Source organism: Salvelinus alpinus, chromosome 13 (genome assembly GCF_045679555.1).
Source record: "Salvelinus alpinus chromosome 13, SLU_Salpinus.1, whole genome shotgun sequence".
Lineage (NCBI taxonomy): Eukaryota > Metazoa > Chordata > Actinopteri > Salmoniformes > Salmonidae > Salvelinus > Salvelinus alpinus.
Window position 1 is genome coordinate 5,303,966 of NC_092098.1, and position 13,205 is coordinate 5,317,170.

The 13,205-nt window shown below is 42.2% G+C and overlaps 1 protein-coding gene across 2 annotated transcripts in view; it reads right to left on the reverse strand.

Moving 5' to 3' along the window:
- Nucleotides 1-5,418: 5,418 nt before the first annotated feature.
- The window catches only part of ubash3ba (ubiquitin associated and SH3 domain containing Ba), a 57,357-nt gene continuing 49,570 nt past the window's right edge, over nt 5,419-13,205 (reverse strand). The window contains exons 5-13 of one of the 2 annotated variants that reach the window (XM_071337502.1): nt 12,592-12,761; nt 12,118-12,326; nt 11,755-11,902; nt 11,426-11,546; nt 11,082-11,297; nt 10,799-10,943; nt 9,189-9,295; nt 6,752-6,861; nt 5,419-6,531 (exon numbers count right to left, since the gene is read on the reverse strand). In XM_071337502.1, coding sequence (XP_071193603.1) covers nt 6,394-6,531; nt 6,752-6,861; nt 9,189-9,295; nt 10,799-10,943; nt 11,082-11,297; nt 11,426-11,546; nt 11,755-11,902; nt 12,118-12,326; nt 12,592-12,761 — 1,364 coding nt within the window. In that variant the 3' untranslated portion in view covers nt 5,419-6,393. The remainder of the gene's footprint in view (nt 6,532-6,751; nt 6,862-9,188; nt 9,296-10,798; nt 10,944-11,081; nt 11,298-11,425; nt 11,547-11,754; nt 11,903-12,117; nt 12,327-12,591; nt 12,762-13,205) is intronic. The other variant, XM_071337503.1, reaches the window with a different exon arrangement.

Sequence of the window (13,205 nt, forward strand, 5' to 3'; positions counted from 1 at the left end):
ATTTATATGTATATATTCTTATTCCATTCCTTTACTTAGATTTGTGTGTATTAGGTAGTTGTTGTGGAATTGTTAGATATTACTGCATGGTCGGAACTAGAAGCACAAGCAGTTAGCTACACTCGCAATAACATCTGCTAACCATCTGTATGTGACCAATAAAATTTGATTACGATTACCTCTAGTAGATCACATTTCTGGATGGCTCCAAGTGTTTCTGTAGCGCATCATCGGGTCAGTTCTTTCTGCTTCAGGCATATGAGGATGACGCTGTTTGAGATGACATTCGTTTCCCCCATCACAGTTAGCCGGGTTGCCATGCATCATTTTGCTTCCTTTTCATTCAGACCCATAGCCATCTCATAGTTTTCCCATTGTGAAGTATATATCTATTTGGTTCTAACACTGTTTTGTGTGGTGTTTGTTCTATACAATAGCAAGGTAATGTTGATGAGAATGTCTTTACTTCAGAGGCCATGCAATTCAATACTCATCTTTAAAACAAAAGCAATTTAGGTCAAACGAGTCCATATTAACAAAGGAAATGGAAGGACTAACAGTACAGTTAGATAGGAATAAAAACTGTACCATAGAGGCACAGAATAAGTTAGAGGAAAAACAAAAAGAAATGGAGGGAATTATTCAAGAAAGATAACGTGTAATATATTAGGCAATATGATACATAAAGCGAAAAATTTACCAATTATATATTACTGAAAATGGTAACAAATGACGGAGTCGCCCATTCAACAAACAATTATTTGAAAGAGAAAGCAAAGTACTTTAAGCATGTTTTCATTTTAGTCTTCTCCTGTTCTCAGCTCCTGCTTTTCCCAGTCTCTCTTTTTCTCGCTTTTCTGCTTTTGACCATTGCCTGTCCTGACTCTGGGCCCGCTTGTCCTGTCTCTGAGCCCGCCTGCCGACCTGTACCTTTGCCCCACCTCTGGATTGTTGACCTCTGCCTACCCTGACCCTGAGGCTGCCTGCCGTCCGGTACCGTTGCCCCACATCTGGTTTACTGACCCCTGCCTGCCTTGACCTGTCTATTGCCTGCCCCTTTTGGACAATTAAACCATTGTCAATTCGACGTTGTCTGCCTCTGGGTCTTACCTTCATTCCTGATATGATCGTGCAATCAGTGAAACACAAAGGCCACAATAATTGCTACAAAAAAATGACTCCATAGATTTTTAGATCAGACAGCAGGCTCAATCAACCAATGACGTCATTGGCGTTACTCCCATGGCGCGAAAATACAGATTTAACGCATAATTATATCTGAAACACCCTCTCATCACTCATTATGTAGGGAGGGATACATTGGTCGGCTAATAGAGGACTAGTAAAAGACTCAGTCCACTACTTGTGAGAAAAAATGTGTAATATATATATATTTTTTATTAAGGTTTTTCAGGGGGTGCTGCAGCACCCTCAGAACCCCGACTTCCCACGGCTATGCTATTCACTCAGTGTAATGAAAAAATGTCTAGCTAAAACTGATAAAATCTTGCTGTGCAATGACAGAAATTTGTTCAATTCGGTCTATGCCTTCTCAGAGTATAATATGTCTAGATAGTCCATAGAAGTCTGGTTAAATGACTATGGAATATGAACTTGTAAAACTGTGCTGTCCAACTGAAATACTCCATCATACATTGCCACCTAGTGGCGTCATTTAATAGTAGCATCTTTACAATCGCAAATATCAATCAAAATCACACATGAATGCAGATAAAACATTTATTTGCAAATCATTTTTATATTTCTTAAGCAGTTCATGATCACTATAATTTTCACAATCCTTATCATTACAGAGGCAGTCATTTGCAACAAAATATAATACACAATCTTCTGGAACACTGTGTAATGCATACATCTTAAAACAATAAATACATAACAGTTTAACAGGATTTTTTTCATGTATAGTTTATGAGCTTGTTTTATTTCCCCTTTTTGCATGGAGAGCACTTGTGGAAATAGTGAGAGCAATTTGGCTCAGCGCAGAGGAGGTGGTTATTATTAATATGAACTCATTTTCCCCCATTAAATGACAACAAAACAAGTTAACGGTAATGTGGGAAGACTCGACTGTGTAGAGTACTGACGACTTAAATAGATGGAGTACTGCCAACTCAAGTAGGATGGACGAAACAGTGTGAGAGTAAAGTGAAGTTGCAAAACCAAGTAAAGGGAATAAACTCAGCACAGAAAAAATTATCTGTAACTTCTTCTAACCAATAATACGTTTTCTTCACTCATTCAATAATGCATTCACTCCTTTACAATATAAATGAATGGTTTCATACATTATCATTTGAAGGCTGTTGTATATATCGTACATACATTTGACAACCATATCATTATATCCTTTTTTTCAATAATAGTGATGCCCCTGTTCATATAGGCAATCACGTACATTTAAAATAAACTTAAATATCCAATCTTTCAACATATTCAAATAACTTTCTAATCTAGCAAACATATCACTGATTAAACACAGACAATGGGAGAGTCCTGAGAAGAGCTTTCTGTGCTCTGTGCAAAGACATGGCATAGAGCACAGTAAAGAGGGGAGAGAGAGAGAAAAACAGTGAGAGTGAGAGGAAGAGACAGAAGCGAGAGAGGGGGGGGGGGCGTGACAGAAGCATTGTTTTAATTTGTAAGATCACGTTTTCCCACTTCTGCCAGCATATTGTGTTTGCAGCCATGTTGTTGCAAGCACAATGCTTTGTTATACTGTAGATGGGTTACTAATGACTTATCAGGTTGTGAAAGAAAGAGACAAGTTACTACTTTGTACATCTTTGCAGAGAGACCGAAACACAGTTGGCCTCAAATGAAGACATATTTGTGATATGACTGATCATCATGGCAAAACACATTTTTAAGTGATATCGGCAATAGATTAATAAGAAGTCCTTACAGAGGAAGCATCTCAATGTTGATGGTTTAATGTACTGTTTAGTCTGTGGTTTGAGCAAAGGTGACATTTGGGGCGGAGGAGGGGGAGGCTGTATGGGTTACATTGCACATTTACCAGGTCTCCACTCATAGGTCACTATATAAGGAAAAGGAAAGCAGACATACATTGAGGAAGAAAAAAGTCTGAAAATATGCTGGTGCTTTTTAACACAACACTGCTTATAACAGGTTCTGAGAAGGATCATTAGGATCGAACGATTCTTCTCAAGACATCTACGATGACTGTCAACCATCTCCATTTCTGTTTCACCTTGATAAAAATCATAATTCAGACAGCAAGAGTAGTTGGTTGGTTGGCTACATCCTAGGTGTCTCATGTGCAGTAGCTAGCTGTCCCAAAACACGTGGTACTGGTTGATATGTAGAACTGCTCATGACATCGTCCCTCTGCCTTCATTGGTTGGACATACCTGCATGTCATTTTCTTAGTTGTGCTAACAAACATGAAATTTTTTGTCATTTAACAGCATGTGCGCTGCACAAATGTAAAAGACAAAAACAAATAAATGTTAAAAGCTTGAACGTTTAACCCTTTCCAAACAAACGTCTTTAAACTAAGCGTTTACGGCTAGGTTGGAGTTGCTGAGGGATGGTTGGAGGGTTGACCTAGCCATCTCGACCCTAAAGCTAAAAGTGACAGCTCTCATCTGATTGTCAAGATTCAGGCCTAGATTTGTGCTTTTTGAGGAGGGTTTATGCAGCGGGTGAAATGACTGAGTACATTGAACGTCACATTTTCAGAGCCATGGAAGATTCTAGCAGACAAGGGGTTTCTTGTGCAGGTCTCTTCTCGTCACAGTGTATGAGAAAGCAGCCATGTTTTTCAAAAAAAAAGGTGGCACCAAAGCGTAGGCTGGGTAGAGACCCCAGGCAGCACTGTCTGAAACATCCCCTTCTCATGACACGACCCAACCTAAGTTTGTTAGCCACCAACAACTGCTCTGAAATATGACATGTTTTCATGAAGCGCTCTCCCCATTCAGTGAGGCATAGGGAAGGGAGGGGAAAGGGCAACTTGCAGAGATTTTGCTGCCCTGCTCCTGTCCTTTGTGCTCTGGCCAATACACACACCTCCTCATTCACAAATAGTGCATTAAAGCATACATCTTCAATACATATCAACATATTCTATCAATATACACTACCGTTCAAAATATAATATAACATCAAATTGATCAGAAATACAGTGTAGACCTTGTTAATGTTGTAAATGACTATTGTAGCTGGAAACAGCAGATTTTTTATGGAATATTTACATAGGTGTACAGAGGCCCATTACCAGCAACCATCACTCCTGTGTTCCAATGGCACATTGTGTTAGCTAATCCAAGTTTCTAATTTTAAAAGGCTAATTGATCATTAGAAAACTATTTTGCAATTATGTTCGCACAGCTGACAACTGTTGTTCTGATTAAAGAAGCAATAAAACTGTCCTTCTTTAGACTAGTTGAGTATCTGGAGCATCAGCATTTGTGGGTTCAATTACAGGAATTACAGTCTATTCCATGCGAGAAATTGCAAAGAAACTGAAGATCTCGTACAACGCTATGAACTACTCCCTTCACAGAACAGCGCAAACTGGCTCTAACCAGAATAGAAAGAGGAGTGGGAGGTCCCGGTGTACAACTGAGCAAGAGAACAAGTATATTAGAGTGTCTAGTTTGAGAAACAGACGCCTCACAAGTACTCAACTGGCAGCTTCATTAAATTATACCCGCAAAACACCAATCTCAACGTCAACAGTGAAGAGGTGACTCTGGGATGCTGGCCTTCTAAGCAGAGTTGCAAAGAAAAAGCCATATCTCAGACTGGCCAATAAAATAAAGATTAAGATGGGAAAAAGAACACAGACACTGGACAGAGGAACTCCGCCTAGAAGGCAAGCATCCCGGAGTCGCCTCTTCACTGTTGACGTTGAGACTGGTGTTTTGCGGGTATAATTTAATGAAGCTGCCAGTTGAGGACTTGTGAGACGTCTGTTTTTCAAACTAGACACTCTAATATACTTGTCCTCTTGCTCAGTTGTACACCGGGACCTCCCACTCCTCTTTCTATTCTGGTTAGAGCCAGTTTGCGCTGTTCTGTGAAGGGAGTAGTTCATAGCGTTGTACGAGATCTTCAGTTTCTTTGCAATTTCTCGCATGGAATAGCCTTAATTTCTCAGAACAAGATTAGACTGACAAGTTTCAGAAGAAGTTCTTTGTTTCTGGCCATTTTGATCCTGTAATCGAGCCCACAAATGCTGATGCTCCAGATACCCAACTAGCCTAAAGGTGGACAGTCTTATTGCTTCTTTTATCAGAACAACAGTTTTCAGCTGTGCTAACATAATTGCAAAAGAGTTATCTAATGATCAATTAGCCTTTTAAAATGATAAACTTGGATTAGTTAACACAATGTGCCATTGGAACACAGGAGTGATGGTTGCTGATAATGGGCCTCTGTACACCTATGGAGATATTCCATTAAAGAAAAAAATCTGCAGTTTCCAGCTACAATAGTCATTTTAAACATTAACAATGTCTACACTGTATTTCTGATCAATTTGATGTTATTTTAAATGGGGGGGAAAAAGTGCTTTTCTTTCAAAAACACCGACATTTCTAAGTGACCCCAAACTTTAGAACGGTAGTGTTTATATATATCTCAATGCTGCAATATACACTGATTGTACAACATATTAGGTACACCTGCTCTTTCCATGACAAACTGACCAGGTGAATCCAGGTGAAAGCTATGATCCCTTATTGATGACACCTGTTAAATCCACTTCAATCAGTGTAGACGAAGGAGAGGACACAGGTTAAAGAAGGATTTTTAAGCCTTGAGACATGGATTATGTATGTGTGCGATTCAGAGGGTGAATGGGCAAGACAAAATATTGAAGTGCCTTTGAACGAGGTATGGTTGCAAGTGCCAGGCGCTCCGGTTTGAGTGTGTAAAGAACTGCAACGCTGCTGGGTTTTTCATGCTCAATAGTTTGCCGTGTGTATCAACCATTGGTCCACCAGCCAAAGGACATCCAGCCAACTTGACACAACTGTGGGAAGCATAGGAATCAACATGGGCCAGCATCCCGGTGGAACGCTTTCGACATCTGGTAGAGTCCACGCCCCAACGAATTGAGGCTGTTCAACTCAATACTAGGAAGGCATTCCTAATGTTTTGTACCCTCAGTGTATAGAGACTCATTCAATGAGTGTGTTTACACAGCATATGCGATGGAAGGCGTGGCATTTTTGGTCTGGTTTTGATAGCGGTGTGTGTGTGTGTGTGTGTGTGTGTGTACGTTTACCGCGCTAGTTAGATAGCAGAGGAAATGTTTGCTTTGCGCTTGCGTTAGCTGCATCCGTCTTAGCTCAGCAGTGTCTCTCTGGGCTGCTGGGAGGTGGGGGCGTGGGCAGGAATTCCTCAGTCCTGCTGTAGCGTCTCCCTCCAATTGAAGCTGTGATTGGGCCCGTGGGTTAATGGTAGGATGGGCGGGTCCACCAGCTGCCACACCCCCGTCTCCCCCATCTCCTCAGCCGCACAGAAACCTAGGTAAGGAATCTATACAGGGAGAGAAGGAGAGATGGATGCGTATTGAGGGACAATCTGGTTTCATTAGAGAAGTGTGCGGGGGGAGGGGCAGAGAGAGAAAGGAGGCAGAGAGAAAGGGATAAAGAGGGAGAAAACGAGAGATACATTAGGAGGGAGAGAGCGAAAGAAAGCGAGATAGAGCAAGAAAGAGATAGCAGATCAAGAGATGTCCTGAAGAAAGCATGCTGACCTTCCTGACCACTTGTACAAAGTCCTTGGCGTTCTGTGGGCTGAGGCCCTGCATCTGGCGAGTACATGCCTCCAGGGAGGAAGCATGGGCCACGATCAGCACAGTGTTTCCTGTGTGAGACCAGAGGGAGACCGCAGAGGTTACATACGTTTACATTTTTTGTCATTTAGCAGACGTTCTTATCCAGAGCGACTTACAAGAGCATTTGGGTTAAGTGCCTTGCTCAAGGGCACATCAACAGGTTTTTCACCTAGTCGGCTCGCGGATTCAAACCTTTCCGTTACTGGTCCAACGCTCTTAACCGCTAGGCTACCTACCACATATAACATGACTTACTGTACAGTACATATGGACTTACACACGCTAACTCACAAATACCATCACTTAAAGTACATGGACCAGTGGAGGCTTCTCAGAAGAGGAAGGGGAGGACCATCCTAATCAGTGAATTTCAGAAATAGATAAAACTATATTAAATATTCACTTCACCAAGTACCTGATTAAAACACACTGTTTTGCAATGGTCTATAGTAGTCTCAACTGCACCCTCTAGGGTAGCACCATGGTGTAGCCGGACAACAGCTATTTTCCATCCTCCTCTGGCTAAATTTATTTCAATACAAAACCTAGGAGGCTCGTGCTCCTCAACCCCTTCCATAGACCTACATGGTAATCATGACGACTTTCGGAGCACGTCCTCCAACCAATCAAAGTTTTTGCAGTATGAACTGACATGTTGTTCATCCAATTAAAGAATTAGAGAATGAACCTAGTACTACGCATGTGTGATTTAGAAGCTTGGTGAGTTGGTGACATTGTTGGTTAGATTGAGATTGGAATAGTGATAGCTAGTTAAGCGTTTTTAGGATATTCAATTAGTTTATTCAAACTACAGGACACGAAGGTAAATTATATATTGTTTTCTTGGTTTTATAACTTTATTTTTGTGTTAGTGCCGTTTATAAAAATAAAAAAAGTGCAGCAAATAGCTAGTTTAGCTACCAGAGTGCAGTTTTCTCTGCCAGAATTGCTGCTAATGCTAACAACAATGTAGTGGATTTTTTGTTGAAGAACCCCTCATTGCCCACATCAGATGTTACGACGCTTTACTTGCTGAGCATATGGAAGTTTCTACTGTCTTCTTCTTTGATCATCTTCTTTGAGACAAAATCAATTCAGAATGATTTGATAGCTTCCATCGCACAATCCATTAAAAGTGAGATTAAAAGGTGACGCGGAGCATTTTGGCACATGGCAAATCAGCTGTCGCTCGCAGTTGTTAGCTGTGAATACAAATAGCCAATACAATTCCATTACAGAAGCGCCATCGTAAGTTTGTGCAACAAGTTTCTCCATGAAGTTAAACTCGGACTTTGTTCATTCTGAGATGTCCAACAGACTGCTCATTTGACACATCAAAGTAACCCAAGAAACGTTCCCGAATAAAGGCCTGATCATCCACATACCTGACTATAACTAACAACTGCGAACGACAGCTGAGGTCTGTGGTTTCATCCATTTGCCATGAGACAAAATCCGCTGTCAACCTTTTAATATAACCTTTAAAATGGATGGAAGCTATCAAATCATTCTGAATTGATTTCGGCATCAAAGAAGACAGTAGAGTCTTCCATATGCTCAGCAAGTAAAGCATCGTAACTTGTTGCCCAAACCTAGGACGGCGCTTACGTAATGGAATGTATTGGGTATTTGTATTCACAGCCAAGTCCCCCCCTGTTCCCTGATGAAGAGGTGATGTCCACTCCACTACCAGTGTCAACTCTCTCCTGACATGAACTGAAGCCGTGTCTCATGTGCCCTCTCATCAACTGGTGCATTGAATGTTTCCTCTCCAAGCATTGTGAGTAGACCTGTCAATTTTCTCTCATTACTGTATGTAGAGTCAATCACATTCACAATCGCATTATTACACATCAATGTAATTTTAATCCTTGCTTGGACTAACTCGTTCTTAGCTCTTTTGTACTGCACCGTAGCCTTTGAACACATACCTCATACCCACATTCAATCACTGCTGTGATCCCTTCCCAACACTAAGTAGCCCTCTCATTCCCATTACATTTCTTTATTAAATGTATTAGGTTAAAATCATTTGTCTTTGGCGATTTTTGAAACGCACCGTCTTCTTCGTGTGATCTGTGCCTATACCGTGGTTCTCTTATAATCCTCCATTTTTGAAGTTTACCAGCCTCTATTGATGTGGATACGCACACGGTAACTCAGGATCATCCCGAGCAATTAGTTGCACAGATTTGCTCATCTTGACCGCATCATGAGTAGTTATTTAGGATGCAGGATGATTTGTAGATCAGGGATTCTGCAGAGCCTTGCTCAGGCCAAATCCTCTGGAACACTCTGAATATGTAGCATAGTGTTACTTCACAGTGACTGTCTAGTCTGCTTTGGTCCATCTTACCCAGGTTTTTGCACTCTGTCAGAATCTCCCTGGTGACCTGGAAGCTCCGGCTGATGTAGGTGTCATAGGACTCTGACACGCCAAGCTTGCTGATGGGAATATGAGGTCTGGAGGAGAAGGAGAGAAGAATCCGTTAGTTACACTGAGCCATGTCCTCTGTAGCTCAGTAGAGCATGACACTTGCAACGCCAGGATACTGGGTTCGATTCCCGGGACCACCATACGTGAAATGTATGCAAGCATGACTATGTTACTTTGGATAAAAGCATCTGCTAAATAAAATATTCAGAAAATCCTTATAATGACACTCTATAACATTTTTATTGCTGGCTATTTTCTGTTTACAATGTATTTTCACCTGACTGCAACACTTACCAAAGAGCTGCAGTTAGTTTCTAAATGGGTAGCAAGGAATTAGTTAGTCCTAAATATTTCCAAAACTAAAGGCATTGTATTTGGGACAAACCAATTATCTAAACCCTAAATCTCAACAACGTCTCGTAATGAATCATGTGGAAATTGAGGTGACTAAACTGCTTGGTGTAACCCTGGATTGTAAAATGGTCAAAACATATCGGTACAACAGAAGTTATGATAGGGAGAAGTCTGTCCATAATAAAGCGCTGCTCTGCCTTCTTAACAACACTATCAACAAGGCAGGTCCTACAGGCCCTAGTTTTGTCGCACCTGGACGACTGTTCAGTAGTGTGGTCAGGTGCCACAAAGGGGGACTTGGGAAAATTGCAGTTGGCTCAGAACAGAGCAGCACGGCTGGCCCTTAAAAGTACACGGTGAGCTAACATTAATGTTGTGCATGTCAGTCTCTCATGGCTCAAAGTGGAAGAGAGATTGACTTCATCATTACTTGTTTTTGTAAGAGGTTGACAAGCTGAATGTACCGAGCTGTCTGTTTGAAATTCTAGCACACAGCTCGGACACCCACGCATACCCCACAAGACATGCCACCAGAGGTCTCTTCACAGTCCCCAAGTCCAGAACCGACTATGGAAGGCGCAGGGTACTACATAGAGCCATGACTACATGGAACTCTATTCCACATCAGGTAACTGATGCAAGCAGTAGAATCAGATTTAAAAAGCAGGTAAAAAATACGCCTTATGGAACAAAAGGTAGACACACACAAAGGTAGACACATGCATACGCACACATTGTGATATTGTTGTATGGTGGTATTACATTTTTTGGGGGTTGTGGATATGTGGTGGTGAAGGGATGTTATATGATGTACTGTTTTACGTGGCCTTTAGATTGCAGGCCTGCGTAAGAGTAAAGCAAAAGAACTGGCTAGGAACTGCTCTGATTCAGCCGTCATGGGGAGCCTAGCGGTGTGGAGGAGAAGGCACTCTTTGTTTCCTTAAGTGTCCATGCATCAACAACCTTTGAAATGTTTGAATCCTTTATGATGTCATGTTATTTGTGGATTCAAATAAAGTATTTCAGGTGTGTGTGTGTGTGTGTTTGTGTGTGTGTGTGTGTGTGTGTGTGTGTGTGTGTGTGTGTGTGTGTGTGTGTGTGTGTGTGTGTGTGTGTGTGTGTGTATGTATGTATGTAGGTTCTGAGGTACTGTATTCAGACTAGGTGTACTGCACCTGTAGGTTGTGTCCACACACAGGCTAGCAGCAGCCATGTCAGTGGGAGGGATCCAGGCAGGGAGAGAGGTGCCAGACACCCACTTGGTCCACTCAAACAGACCAGGCTCTATACGGATCTTAGTCTTCCCCTCCTGCTGCAGACCTGTGGAATAGAATAAAGTAGAATGGAATAGAATAAAACAGAATACAATAGAATAGTTTATTGTAATCCGAGGAGGAAATTCTTTGTTCATCAGATTGATGATTGTGGTGGATGGTGATGATATTGATCAGGACATACCTCTGAGGATGTTGTGGGCAGTCTGGACACAGCGCAGCGAGGGAGAACAGTACACAAAATCTATCACCGCTTGGCTCTCCAACAGGGCTTCACCCACAAGGCGGGCCTGAGTGGAGCCGAACACTGTGATTGGACAGTCTTTGTCGTAGTCTCGGAAGCCTCCACTCCTCGTTGGCAAACTAGACGGCATGTTGAGGTTGGAACGAACATATCGGCCTAGAGTTATGAACGTAAAATAGGAGGCAGACTGATTATCATAATACAGTATGTACATTAGTACTACAGTAAAGCATATCTACTATTAAATCCAATACATTTCCCCCTATATCCTATCTCCTACTGACCTTTAGCATCAAAGCACTGAGTGATCCAGTGTTTCCCAAACACTACATCCATCCTCTCACCATGGCGACACACAAACAGACTCCTCTTGGGAAGACATGACTGAGTGGTGGGCCTCAGCATCTGGAGAACACAGTTGCATTACACAGTTAACACACCGTTCATACAGCATTGATACACTGTTAATACCCATTATTAAGTATTATTATTCAATCATGTCTGTACATAAACATTTTGAATTCTTATTCAGAGTAGAATAAGCAAGGTTGTACAGCCTTTAGTAACCTCAAATGTGTTAAGTTTTGTGACAAATCATTCAGTGTAACACGACTACCTGGACAGGTGGACAGAGGACAGTGAGGCTGGATGGATCTCCAGGGTCGTCAAGAAAACGTCCGTCCAGCTGTCCATCAAATAACAGGCCGCCCACTGCACCCCCAGCGTTGGACGGGGAGGCTGGGTTGCTGAAAGAGTGAGATCTGGGGAACAGATATACAGAATCAGGAGACTAACTTGAACCTAAACCATATCAAAAGTAACAACGCTCTTTTAAAATCACTACGTTTTGGAGTAGCAAAACAGCAAGCAGAAAAGAAAGGGGACAACTCTACTGCATTAAAAACTCACTTTTATTTACAGAATCACATCCATAGCAAATCTCTACCCATTGAGTATGAAGCCTTCCTCGACTTACCCATGGAATACCCAGGTGTCACACTCATCTGCCCGCCTGACATAGTTCTCAGGCAGCAGTCCAGGTAGCCCAGTGCCCAGAGAGGTGCCATAGACCCAGCCCTCGCTGGCACTACCCTGCTCCACGGGGGTCATGAAGATAAAGTCGCCAGGCGCCAGCTCTAGCTCGTCCTCGTTCTGGGGCACGTATGGGTACATCACACGCAGCGTCTGGGAGGGGGGGTTAGAGGGCAGGTATCAAACAGGTCACCAATCAGAGAGCAGGGGTCAAATCTAATTGCATTTAAAAGTTGTATTTAAAAATGTACTTTACAGTAAAACAATACAACAATAGAGTAAAACAATACAGCTAGACTAAAGTAAAAGAGATATAAGGAAAGGAAAACAAGAGATCAACAAGAGATAAAGACAAAAAAGAGAGATGAATAACACATAGGCCACAACCAGGTCAAGCAGATTGGGGGGGCTGGTGTACCTCGTGGTTGGCAAACCGGATGTCCCGGGAGAAGAGCACGGCCAGCCAATCGCAGCCCAGCGACACGTCCACTCCCTTGGCCAGCTTCTCCAAGGCAGCCAGGTGATTGGTCTGGAAGTGGTAGGCCAGGGTCACATGGAGCTGCTTCTTATGGGGCTCCACGTGCACATCTGAGTTACGGAGGGAGAGAAACAGGAGCATTATAGACACCATTTATATATTTACAGCTATATGTTTTTTTGTTTGTTGAAAGTTCGATCATTGGAGAGAGACAGAAACGTTAGAGACATCTGAGCACAGAGGAGCATTAAAGACACTGTGTTGCTCTTATTTGCCATTTTTCTTGTTCATTCATTATAAGACACCACAGAGACAGAGGCGTGTGAGCACAGACATGTGAGCACAGAGGAACAGACACACACTACGTTTCAGGCACTATTATTGCTGGTATTGTCCATTTCTTTCTCATTCATTGCACCACAACACTGTACAGAGACACACAGAAGTATTCCATGCATTATTACTGCTATAATGCGGTTAATGCCCAGTTATTGTAATACAGAACAATACATGTTTACGATGGACTGAATGAATGTTTTCTCCCCTTCAGTCTC